Source organism: Sus scrofa, chromosome 9, assembly GCF_054392235.1.
Source record: "Sus scrofa isolate SSC_HxYL_T2T_F1_AM1 chromosome 9, Sscrofa_HxYL_maternal_Yorkshire_Landrace_v2.0, whole genome shotgun sequence".
Lineage (NCBI taxonomy): Eukaryota > Metazoa > Chordata > Mammalia > Artiodactyla > Suidae > Sus > Sus scrofa.
In genome coordinates, this window is record NC_139391.1 from 22,783,813 (window position 1) to 22,797,706 (window position 13,894).

Consider the following 13,894-nt stretch of genomic DNA (forward strand, 5'->3'; position numbering starts at 1 on the left):
TGCTCAGTGGGTTAACAATCCGGCGTTGCCGTGAGCTGTGGTGTAGGTTGCAGATGCGGCTCGGATCCTGCGTTGCTGTGGCTCTTGCGTAGGCCGGTGGCTACAGCTCCGATTCAGCCCCTAGCCTGGGAACCTCCATATGCCGCGGGAGCAGCCCAAGAAATAGCAAAAAGACAAAAAAAAAAAAAAAAAGTCCAAAGAGCTCTGGTTTGCTCACTTGAATTTAATTAAATGAAAATACAAGATCTCAATGAGGAATAGTATAGAGGAAAGAACTCAGAACCGGGGCTGATCTTAGCCAACATTCACTAGTCTCAAGATCTTGGTCCTGTTACTTAAACTCTCTATGCTCCGGGTGCTTTATATGCAATACCCTCAGAATCATGTGAGGATTCACAAGCACACATGTGAATTACATATATGTTAGCACAGTGCCCAATACTGTTTCTATTATCTGCTGCCTTGTCTTTTGTTATACACTAGCTCACTGATCATCTTGACAGGTGACCTGGTCTTGACGAACATCTTTGAAGAAATCCACTCTAGCAGAAAGTCAGACGAAGAAAACTAAGGAGGGGTAATATGCCACTTATACACTTGATTTTTATTTGGGAACCTTCGACTAGAATTTCGAACTTACCTTCTGGGATCCTCGAAGGTAAGCCAGGAGTGTCCGGCACATGGGTAGGAGGATAAGGCTGCAGTTGAGGTTAAGAACAGATGCGGAGGCTCTGCTTAGGCACAATCCTAGCTGAACAAAAAAGGCAAGGGTCAAAACACGGTCAAGGGCAAAAGTCAACTACAAATAGGTGCAGACCTCACCCCACAGGATCACGGCAAATGCCAACTCCTTCCAGAATCATGAATAACCCTCCATTTTCCTCTCACCAAAAGAAAAACTGGTCTCTCTTTCTCCCCTCCCCTGCCTCATTTTTGGCCACATCTGCAGTATATGGAAGTTCCCAGGCCAGGGATAAAATCCAAGCTGCAGCTGCGACCTACGCCAGATCCTTAACCCACTGGCTGGGCTGGGAATTGAACCTGCGCCTCAGCAGTGACCCAAGCCACTGCAGAGACAACACCAGATCCTTAACCCACAGGAACTCCAGAAACTGGTCTCTTTCTGTTCTGTACTGCCATAAAACTTAGCCTCCTCTCATTGCTACCAGTGTTCTATTCACCTGACTACATTCTTTCAGTGCAATGTCAATTTCTTATTCTACACCCACTATACTGTGCTGGGTCTCAAGAGCCCTAAGAGCGTCAACATATTGTGTACCTCCACATCAGTACAGCGTTGAACCCTTTGTTCACTGACAAGGGACCAAGAATGTCAAACAGAAGTTTTGCATCTGTGTTCTCTCTAGAACAGTCTGAGCCTCTGCACAACTCCCTTCACGCCAGCATCTGTCTTTAAGCTCTTCACCTTACTGACTCTGCTCATCTTTCAGGTCATCTGACCTCTCTAAAGCTCTTCCCTGACCCCAACCCAGGAGAAATCCCAGATCAGCTGTGCCTCATGCCAAGCTCGCCACAACCTCGCTGTACAACATATATTTCAAAGAATCAGTCCCTTTGGGTATTATTCCAAAACTTCTTGGCTATGAATTTTAAATCAAATTCTTGCTATAGACACCTGCTGTTATCTGGTACCACCCACATTCTTCATAGGAATGGTGTATCACATGAAAAGAAGAGATGGGGTTATATCTGTGCACTTGTTCTGAAATAAACATAAAACTACTTTAAGACTTTACTAAGAAATGGGTGTAAGTCAGATGCTTTTCTTATCTTAAAATTGTTTGTTCCCCTGAGAGTCCGAACTTAATTCTTGGCAAAAGAGCAACCGTGTTACATGGTGTTTCTTGTCAACTATATGAAATACCATTCCTGAAGGGAGAGGGGACAATAAGGCATGTCAGGAAAGCAGTAATTTTCATTGACATATAGAAAAAGGAATTAATATTTCCAGTTAGGCTATTCCTACATCGTGAATTGAGCACCTCAGGGATACAGTTCAATAAATACACCAGTAAATGGGCAAAAGAAAACAATCCTCTCTGGACTATCTAAAAAAATGTTAAATATAATTTTCTCACTTCAATGAGCAAAATTATTATCATCTCGGAGTGATAAGTTTTTGTTATTTAGGCCTCCAGAGAAATAGAGCAATCGCTATCTTTTTTTGATCTGGCTTCTGCATGTGACAAGAAAATTTTAGCTCAAGGGATTTTAGATGATAATTTTGTCTGCAATTTTAATGTGCTAGGAAAATAACTCACTTAAAATATATCAGCTAAAATCTACCATAAATTCAGGACTTAAGAGATACAAATAAATTATCCAAATGTCCTTTGTGGTTCAGTCTTTAAAGAAAATTCTTCTATTTTTGCATTTTCTGACCATTTATTGCATGTCTGGAAGTGTTTTATTGCTGTGTTTACCTTAAATCACACAGTAATTTAATTCAAAGTGGATTTAAGTGTCCCCTTGGGATAAATGGAGTTTATTTTGGCATTCCACTTCTTCCACATGACTTTGCAAAATCTAACCGGAAATTTTACTAAGGACTCATTTCCCTGTATATGTTTGTTCCTGAATATACTTAGTTCTTCAAACCAAGGTGAAAAATTGTTTTTCTTAGCTTATTAGACCACAAAATTCCCTCATTCAGAAGCATTGAAGAGAGAGAGGACATGGAGACATCTCATTTTAGTGGCACAATCACAGGAAACCATTTTATCTACCTTACTACATGGGTACTAGTCTATGGCTAAGATTTGTTTTATTTAGTCATCACTAATTCTTGACCTTCCTAAGAATCAGCTGCTTCCAGTGTCCAAGGTTCATAGCCTTCATAAGGATCAGCTACTTTCAATGCCTAAGTTATGTGCCCTCCCACTTCACATGGATGGCCTGTTTTACCATTCCTAGAGAGCTGAGCCCATCACTCTAATTTTCAAATCTCACTTAGATTAGTTATCACTAGATGGCAGCGTTACTTTCATGGTTCAAACCCTACCTGTCGAGGTCTCAAACCTAATTAACAGAGAATTCCACATGTCATTTAAAAATTATAAATATATTTTAGATGCTTGTGTATACTTGCTATGGACTGAATTATGTGTCCTCCTCAAATTCATACGTTGAATACGATGGTATTTGGAGATGGAGTCCTTGGGAAGTAATTAGATTTAGATAAGATCAAGAGGGTAGAGTCCTCATGATGGGATTAGCATCCTTATTAAGAGGAAGAGACCTGAGCTCTCCTTCTCTTCCCTGTGAGGATACAGCAAGAAGGCAGCCACCTGTAAACCAGGAAAAGGGATCTCCACAGACACCAAAGCTGCTGGCAACCTGATCTCGGACTTCCCAGCCTCCAAAACTGAGAGAAATAAATGTGTAATAATTGTGTAAGCCATCCAGTCTATGGCATTTTACGGTAGCAGCCTGAACTAAGACAGTCCTATAGAAAATGATAAGAAAATGTGCCATTTGAAGCACGTTATAAAAGACTGTAACATCTGGGTATAACAGATGTTTTTCCCAAAATCTCAAATGCCTGTTATTGTTGGTTTTTTAACCTTAAATCTGTTATTTAATAACTATTCATCTTGGGCTACTTAACTGTCTTTATCTGTAAAGTTGAGGTGGATAAAATGTTCTTATCTGTAAAATTAGCATAATATATATGATAATGCTAGCTTTTAGGACTTTTGTGAAAAGTAAAACCAGTCTGAAAAAATGCAGGCATTATGTAAAATTAACTTATTACTTAGGGTCACTATATCACATCTTTTCTCTAAATGTTGACTTCTGTACTTGCATAGTAGCTGTTATCTGTTTCATCTGCATTATTCATTGAACATATTTTAACATTTTTTTTTTATTGTGATAGGCACATTTCACAAGGCATCAAGTGTTCAATAGTGAACTGAAAACAAAAAATGCCTTTTTCCTTAGGATGTTATGTTTTAGTAGAGGAAACAGATACTAATCATATAGCTGCCTAATCAAATGTAAACTGTAACCAATACGCAGTGACCACTGCAGGGAATGAAAAATACAGAGTATGAGCATCTGTAACAGGAAATGCAATCTGAATAGGAAGGTCAGAAAGGCTTCCTAGACTACATGAAAAGTGAACCGAGATCTGGAAGGTGAGCAGAAGTCACCTAGGAATGAGGACACATATGCAGAAAATAAACAGCCCTAGAACCGATGTGTGGCAAATGGGAGCATGGTGTATACATGAGAAATTAATGTTGGGCCAATGTGGTTGGATTGGAAATGGGGGATGGTACAACATAAACCTGAAGAAGCAAGTAGAGGTAGACCTTGGTGGACTTTGTAGGTCCAGAATGTGTGTCTTGGAGTTCCCACTGTGGCTCAGTGGGAACGAATCCGACTAGCATCCATGAGGATGAGACGCAGGTTCCATCCCTGGCCTCACTCAGTGGGTTAAAGATCCAGTGTTGCCATGAGCTGTGGTGTGGGCAGCAGACGTTGCTCGGATCCTGCGTGGCTGTGGCTGTGGCGTAGCCCAGGGGCTACAGATCCGATTCAACCCCTGGGAACCTCCATATGCCTCGGATGCGGCCTTAAAAAAAAGAAGTGTGTCTTTATCCTAAAATCAATGCAGATTGTGTCTTAAGCAAGGAGGAGATGAGAAGAGATGAGTATTTGGTAATGATCTCCCCGAATGAAGTGTGGAGAACAAAATGGGAGGTGGCAGTCTGGGCAATGACAGCACGTTCTGTGGTTAGTCATCACAAAAGTGAAATTTTATCTGAGACAAGAATAACATTTTATGGCCATCGTAGCTGAGTCATACATATAGAAGAGGTTCGGTTTTGACTAAATATTTTATTTATCAGTAAATTTACTTTGTTAAATAATTTCCTGAAACATAGACATATAAAATTGGTGATACAGCCAACAGCTGTATTGGTGATACAGTCCAGCCGGTGTCTAACTCCTTCTATTAGGGCACCAAACAGAGGTAGTAATCCACCCTCCGTTGAATATCTCCCGAGACAGCACAATGTTCTACCGTCAAAAACTTATATTTTGTTCTCTTACACTTACACGAAATCCGTGTCTCTATAACTTCTACCCACCAGATGACTCTGGACAATACTATTCCTAAAAGAGACCTTCAAAAACTAAAGATGAAAGTGGGATGGTTTCCCAACTTAATCTGGTTTTCTTCAGGCGAAACACAAATTGTTGGCTCTAAAATGCTTGATATAATTTTTAAGACTCCATGATCATCTCAGACGCCTTTCCCAATTCACCAGAATTCAGTATCGACATCTAAGGACAAGATCTGCAGAATCTAAGACTGTGTTATACTGTGGAGCAAGTGTATTGCATAATAGCTCATCTTGTGTCTACAACCATTTTCTCACATGCACTGCTATTAAGCAACAATCCAGCTATCCTATAACAACAAAAGAAAGAAAGAAAGAAAAAGAAACAGAAGGGTGAGAGAGCAGGCACATAAATGTAAGAATTTATGGGCATTATATATAGCCCATTATATTACATTGGGTGTGAATGCTATATTTTGATATATTTCCTTCTCGATTCTGCCTTAGCTGAAAATTTTACATTCATGTTTTCCTCATCGTCATCCAAGTTCTTGACAAAGCTATTAAAATGTAACAAAATTCTGGTGAAAGAGTTGTCTCTAGAGAAGACTCGCAAAATACCTTTTCTGCTAAATTAACTTTCAAATGAACATTATGCTCTCAACTGGGAATTTTCTCAGCAATTTTAGGGAAATACAAAATGACATTCTACATGTATGTATCTATGCAAAACTGATGTTCAAAAGGATGTGAAAAGGCCAGAAGAGTATTAATAGTAAGCTTTAACAAAATGGTCATTTCTCTAGCTAACTCTTGGTGAGTCAACGATTAGTCATTTCCAGGAAAAAATAAAAATGGAAGTTATCATAGAGGTTTCTAAAAGATTTTTTATATTATAATTTGATATTTTGTGTTTGTCAAAAATTATGTAAATTTGTACTCATTAAGGTCAATTTTATTGACTCTTTTCCTCTAAGGACATATTTTTAATCAAACCAAACGAAGCCTATGTAACACTTAATTCTTACATGTTTTATAATCACAGAACTTAGCTCTTTCACAGGGCCTTATATGTCATCCAATCCAGCCTTCTTTTTGCCCCTACTTAATATGGCTAGTTCCTAAAGACACAAGGACTAGAACCCAAATCTCCCTTTATGCTCTATCATTTCCCTAAGAACAGAAAAGAACACTTCACTCCCTAGAACAGAGATGTGAATTCAGACACTTTGTTTTTGTTTTGTTTTGTTTGATTTTTGCTTTTTTTTTAGGGCCACACCCATGGCATATGCAACTTCCCAGACTAGGGGTCTAATCAGAGCTACAGCTGCCGGCCTGCACCAGAGCCACCGCAATGCCAAATCCGAGCCACATCTGCAACCTACACCACAGCTCACGGCAACACCGGATCCTTAACCCACTGAGCGAGGCCAGGGATTGAACCAACATCCTCATGGATCCTAGACGGGTTCGTTTCCACTGCACCACAACGGGAACTCCAAATTCAGACACTTGGTGTAGTTCTCTTTCCAAACCATAATATTTTCTTACTCTATCAGTAGCTTAGCCTTTATCCAATCAGTAGGTTTTCCTGTCCCTTTTGTGTAAATCTTTATCTACTTGAGTTCCCTAATCTGACTGCACCTTGAAATCACTTGATGGACTATTTAAAAATACAAATCTCTATTGTACTTCCTGAAACTCTGATTCTCTAGACCTGGGGGGTGGGGGGCCCCTCAGAAGGTACAACCAGACTTGGCTATCACTGTTTGAGAATACACACTTGGAAGTCAGACAAGTCTGCATTAGAAGTCCTTTTATTAGCTGTGTGGCCTTAAGCAATTTTCTTACTATTTCTGTCTCATTTTCCTCACTTATATATTTTAAAAAATGAAAACAATACATCTACTCCAAAGGGTTATTGAGCATATATATATATCCTAAGTGCAGTACTTGGCATATAGTAAGAAGTTAACAGAGGCTATTTTATATCATTCTGGTCCCTGGCCATCCACACATTACATCTAGTTACAGAATTTAAATGCTCTTATGGCATAGCTTCCTGAATATCACTCTTTCCAGGCCTTTCCATCCTCTGCTCTAGTTATAGTTGGAGCTTATGAGAGCCGAGCTTTATTCCACTCAACTGTGTCCAAAGAATTCAGAGTTCTAGGTAATTAGCAGGTATGCAATAAATATACGGTGGATGATAAATGAGTGGACCTCTGAGATGCCCTCATTTAGGAAATTAAAAAAAAGAAATCAAACCTAAAAGTGTTTACCCAAGAGATCTACTCCACATCTAGAATCAGAAGTAAGGACCTGCTCTTTCCATCAAAACTACATCTCTCAGGACACCAAGTCTGTCCCCACCTCCCCAGTGCCCACCATTCTAGAGACTGGGGTCTCCTCTATGGAACTGAGCAACATACTAATTGGTTGCAAAGGGTTTTTTGTTTGTTTGTTTATCCTTTATGTCTTTTTAGGGCCGCACCCACAGCATATGGAGCTTCCCAGGCTAGGGGTCTAATCAGAGCTGTAGCCACCAGCCTATGCCAGAGCCGCATCTGTGACCTACACCACAGCTCACGGCAACGCCCAGATCCTTAACCCACTGAGTGAGGCCAGGGATCAAACCCACATGGTTCCTAGTCGGAGTCATTTCTGCTGCTCCACGATAGGAACTCCTGTTTGTTTTTTAAAGCTTCTTTTTTAAAAAAACTTTTTTATCTCTTTAATCACCAAGAAATACAGGGATATATTCTAATTTTTTTATTTTATTTTTTGGCCGCCTCACAGCAAATGGAGTTCCCAGGCCAGGGCCAGGGATCAAACCTACGTCCCAGCGCTCCAGAGATGCTGCCAATCCCATTGCACCACAGTGGGAACTCCTCCATTTAAGAAAACCCTCAGGGCCACTCTAGGTCCCTGGCAAGACTGAATAGAAAATTTAGTCCAAACTTCTTTTCGATCCAACTTATATTAGAAGTCTGTAAATAAGCCAAATTGCCGATACCATAAGTTCGCTCAGCTATGCTTTTGTATTTATTACACGACTCCGTTCAGATCCTGGATGCGTTATCCAGACCAGCTACCCCAAGCTCTCACTGCATATCTGTTTCCTCTCCAGGGCTCATGCTGTTGCCATCTCTCCTATTTGTGCTGGCATCCCACCTCTTCCGACCTCCACGCGAAGTACCGGATGAACCCTTCGTTATGTTTCAAGTCTCAGCCCAAGGGTCATTCTCTCCATTAAGCCTTGCGGGGGCCCACATCCCCATCCATACCCTCCAAACTTACCCCCTTTACAAATATTCTGAAAAGTTTGGACCATCTTTCTCAAGGCTTCCCTTCTGCCTTTTACCATGCCTCCTTTGGAACACTCAAGCCATTATCCTGCAATGATTTTCTTACTAATTTTATCCTTTTTTTCTCCACAAAGCTAGTGAGTGGCAGCAAAGAAAGTGGAAAAGCTCAAACTGCCTCTTATCCTTGGGAATCTCAAAATGCATGGACATACCAGAAAAACTAAAGAAACTTATTTCAAAAAAATATTCCTTGGGGAAAATATTCTTCTGGCAGTGGAAGCCAAAAGAAAGCCATCATGATATAGATACATAAACAAGAAGAGACAACCCCGTAAAGCAGTCTGTATGATTTTCCAAAGCAGCAGGAGGTATTTTTTTTTATAGTCTTTATAGTAACCAAAAGGATCCACGGCAAAAAATCAGAACAATTTATTTTTCTTCAACCTATAAATCAAAACTTCAGTTCTAATTTAAATGTTTAGTTTGTACCATTTATATATTACAATAGGGCTATGAATTTAGAATATGGTGGACATTCCCTGGGAGCACGGTTGCACTTAAGAAAAAAGGCATTTCGGAGCTCCCGTCGTGGCTCGGCAGTTCGCAAATCCGAGGCTTCAGGTTCGATCCCTGGCCTCGCTCAGTGGGTTAAGGATCTGGCGTTGCCGTGAGCTGTGGTGTAGGTCACAGACGCGGCTCTGGCATAGGCTGATAGCCACAGCTCCGACTGGACCCCCTACCCCTAACCTCCATATGCCGCGGGTGTAGCCCTAAAAAGACAAAAAAAGATAAATAAATACACAAATAAATAAATAAATAAAAGAAAAAAAGAAAAAAGGCATTTCAATGAAGGGCTACTTCGAAAGTGGATTACCTAGTTATTTTGATAAGGTTCCATATGGAAACAATAATGAATAACATGTCATGAGCAACCAGAAAGTCCTTAATAATAATTTCAGTAATTATTTCTTTTAAAAAAAAAAATATATATATAAACTACCAATTCAGTGCTCTTGGGGTATATCCAAAAGCTCATGAATGTCCCTTCATGCCATTATAAAAAAACTCTGATTCATTCCAAATGATCCTAAGCTGGTTTCTGTCAACTAACTGCCCTGGAGATTTTTAACCATGATGGAACTTTTGACTCAAGTTGACCTTTCTTCCCATCTATAAACTGTTTTTTTAAAAAAAAAAAAAAATGCCTCTAGAAGAAGCTACCAGTTTGAAAGAAGGAAGCATGTAACTAAAGGAACCACCAAAGTATAGTGTCCATTCTGATACTTTATCCACATATCCTTATGTTTAACTCAAATCTTTCCTTTTATATGTCATCATCCTTTATGCTGCCATTTCTAGAAATGAAGTAACTTCCATTTTCAGCAGAAATGTGGTCTCTCCTTAGAAGTCTATTATGAATCAGAAGAAACTGTAGCTATTACAGAAAAAGCAGAACAAAGCAAGACTGATACATGAAGTTCTGTCCCAATTTCGTCTACCTTGTCCTTCCTGTGCCAAAAGCCCAGAGAGCAGAAGATGTTCACTTCCAGACTATGTGTCTATCTGGAAAAGTTAAAGTTCAACTTAAATGGCAGTCAGAACCACATATAAACACACTCGTGGATTTCTAAAGGCACTGCTGTCTAAGGAACAGTCACCAGATTTAAAGGTATGACATTTTCACCACAGCTAACACCTGTGACCTCTACCAGGTCACTTGTCTCCAAAGTCTAGCATTGAAGAATTCAACAAAACAATAATAAAAATGTCCTCCACATTCCGTCATAAAACTGTTCTAAAAGGTAAAAATATATCAAGTGAAAATGACTTGGCCTCTTTAGCTGACAAACATTATTAAAATGGAATTTTTTAAAAATTCATCTATGACATTCCTGTCATAGATGCCCAACCTTCATGTCCAACCCTTTCTCTCAGCGCCTTTCTTTTTTTTTTTTTTTTTTGTCTTTTTGCTATTTCTTGGGCCGCTCCCGTGGCATATGGTGGTTCCCAGGCTAGGGGTCTAATCGGAGCTGTAGCCACAGGCCTACGCCAGAGCCACAGCAACGCGGGATCCGCGGGATCCGAGCCGCGTCTGCAACCTACACCACAGCTCACGGCAACGCCGGAACGTTAACCCACTGAGCAAGGGCAGGGACCGAACCCGCAACCTCATGGTTCCTAGTCGGATTCGTTAACCACTGCGCCACGACAGGAACTCCTTTTTTTTTTTTTTTTTTTTCCTCAGCGCCTTTCTAAGGCTCAGCAATAAGGGTCTTGAGAGCATTTGACTGTACATCACTGTTGCATTTTCCTCCTCATAGGAAATGATCCATGCACAGGGAAAAGTGCCCAGGAGTGAAATGTATTTTGCAGAGACTGATTGGCTGGAAAGCTGAGAAAGGCCCAATTTCTCCTACATCACAGGTCCAGCACATTTGACCACAATTACTGAGTACTGAGTCCCCTCTAAGCTACTTTTCATCAGAAACGATTATCCCCAAACCTTGTATCTTTCTCATCTTTAAACCATTTTTCTTTTTTCTTTCCTTTTTTTTTTTTTTTTGGTTTTTGTCTTTTTAGGGCCGCATCCAAGGCATATGGAGGTTCCCAGGCTAGGGGTCGAATTGGATCTGTAGATGCTGGCCTATGCCACAGCCTCAGCAACGCGGGCTCCGAGCCGCATCTGCAACCTACACCACAGGTCACGGCAATGCCTGATCCTTAACCCACTGAGCAAGGCCAGGGATTAAACCAGCGTCCTCATGGATGCTAGTCAGGTTCTTTAACCCATGAGCCACAACAGGAACTCTGTGTGTGTGTGTGTGTGTGTGTGTGTGTGTGTGTGTGTGTGTGATTATTTTTCAATTTCTCTACATTCCTCCTAAAATTTAGAAAACAAAGCGTATATACTAGTAACTTGAACATATGGATTAATTCTTGAAAGGAAACAACAATCACAGCAACAGAACCCTTTCACTTGGTTAGAATTTTAAACAGACGATCCGTAATGACATATATTAAAGCTCATATATTGAATACAGGATATTCAATATTAAGATTTTTCTCTCCTATCTGTCAAGCGTAACCTACTTCAACATATTTGTTTTGCCACTGCTGAACTCAATGCTGTTAGTTAATAATTTTTTAATTGAATCTATAAAATTGTTCTAATTTTGTCTTCAAAATACTAGCAATCCTAGCTGAGTATCTTTTAACCATAACTTCCATGCTGAATTTCTTCCAGACTTTCTTTCAAGAAATATATATATATATATACACACTGTCCCCAAGAAGTTATCAATTCTAAGAGTAAGAACCTAATTGCATTAAAAAGGACAAAATGAAATAATATTGTTATATATATTTGAATTAAAAACATGCATGTATATAAATGTTTATCTACATATACAGGCATAGATATAGAAATTAACATAGATTTTTATAAATATGATTGGCTATCTCTGAGAAGTAAAGAGACGTTTCTACTTTTATATCATCTGCATTCAATATAGAGAAGCATGTATTTCTTTTGAAATGTAATACAGTTTAACAATTAAGCACCAAAGACCAAATGGATAAAAAACAATAAAAATTCAAAATAAATGAAATTAAATGGGTTAAAATAACTTGAAATCCTAATAACACACCCAAAGGACATAACTGTAAAAACAAAGCAGAGTATTTTGCACAATGATGTTTTTCACAGCATTTTCTTGGTAAATGAAGTAACAGGAGCCAACTGGATGTCCAAAAATATGAGAATGTTTAAGTTAGGTATGTTTTTATTTCTTCAGTAAAATATAAAAATAAGTAATTCATGTTTGACAATGACTTTGCGGTAACTGGGATAAATCTGATGTAATATTTAATGCTACATTTTAAAAGAATACAAAACTATTTATTCTAAATGACCATATTATTATTTTAAAAAACCTTGACTTTAGAAAACACACTAAAATGATGACAGTAGGTATGTGTAGATGCTAGGATATAAATTATTTTTTCTATTTTACTTTATTTTCTAAAATAAATACAAAAATACATATTAAATATGAAAATATGATAGAAAATCCAGAAATAAGCCCAAGCACCTATGGTCAATTAATTTATGACAAAGGAGGCAAGATTATACAATGGAAAAAAGAGAGTCTTTTCAATAAAGGGTGCTGGGAAAACTGGACAGCAACACGCAAAAAAATGATATTAGAATATTCTCTAACGCCATACACAAAAATAAACTCAAAATGGATTAAAGACCTAAATGTAAGACCAGATACTAAAAAACTCTTAGAGGAGAACATAGGCTGGACACTGTCTGACATAAACTGCAGAAATATCTTCTCAGATCCACCTCCTAGAGTAATAACAATAAAAACAAAAATAAACAAATGGGACCTAATTAAACTTAAAAGTTTTTGCATAGCAAAGGAAACCATGAACAAAACAAAAAAACAACCCAGAGACTGGAAGAAAGCAACTGACAAGGGATTAATCTCCAAAATATATAAACACCTCCTGTAGCTCAATGTCAAAAAACAAAGAACCAAATTAAAAAAATAAAAAATAAATTTAAAAAAATGGGTGGAAGATCTAAAAAGTTATTTCTCCAGAGCAGACAAACGGATGGCCAAAAAGCACATGAAAAGATGCTCAACATCACTAATTATTAGAGAAATGCAAAATCAAAACTACAATGAGGTTCCACCTTACACCAGCCAGAATGGCCATCATCAAAATGTCTACAAACAATAAATGCTGAAGAGGGTGTGGAGAAAAGGGAGCCCTTCTACACTGTTAGTAGGAATGCACATTGGTGCAACCACTATGGAAAACAGTATGGGGGTTCCTCCAAAAACTAAAAATAGAACTATCACATGATCTAGCAAGCCCACTCCTATGACATCTATGCAGAGAAAACTGTAATTCTAAAAGATATATGCACCCTAAAGCTCACTGCAGCACTATTTACAATAGCCGAGATATGGAAGCAACCTAAATGTCCATCAACAGAGGAGTGGATAAAGATGTGGTACATATATACAATGGAATATTACTCAGCCATAAGAAAGAATGAAATAATCCTATTTGCAGCAACACGGATGGACCCAGAAACTATCATACTAAGTGAAGTTAGTCAGTGAAAGACAAACATCATATGATGTCACCTAAAAGTGGAATCTAAAAAGAGAAAGGATACAAATGAACTTATTTGCAGAACAGACAGAGACTCATAGACTCTGCAAAACTTATGGTTACCAAAGGGGACAGGTGGTAAGGGGGAGAGATGGACTGGGGGTTTGGGATTGGCATATGCGCACTGTGGTATATGGAAAGACTGGCCAACGAGGACCTGCTGTATAGCACAGAGAACTCTACCCGGTATTCTGTGAGAATCTACGTGGGAAAAGATCCTGAGAGAGGAAGGGTATGTGTATATGCACGACTGGGTCACTTTGTTGTACAGCAGAAATTATCACAGCCTTTAAATTAAAT

The 13,894-nt window shown here is 38.9% G+C and overlaps 1 protein-coding gene across 25 annotated transcripts in view; it reads right to left on the reverse strand.

The window, feature by feature from the left end:
* The window catches only part of NOX4 (NADPH oxidase 4), a 148,530-nt gene that overhangs the window by 120,613 nt on the left and 14,023 nt on the right, over window positions 1-13,894 (reverse strand). For 13 of the 25 annotated variants that reach the window (XR_014814878.1, XR_014814877.1, XM_084975630.1 and 10 more), the window contains exon 3: window positions 641-747. Coding sequence is in view for 20 of the 25 variants with exons in the window: in XM_084975630.1 (XP_084831756.1) it covers window positions 641-682 (42 nt within the window). In the remaining 5 variants the exon portion in view is untranslated. Of the gene's footprint in view, window positions 1-640; window positions 752-13,894 lie in introns of all 25 variants that reach the window. The other 12 variants (XR_014814876.1, XR_014814874.1, XR_014814875.1 and 9 more) reach the window with 1 other exon arrangement.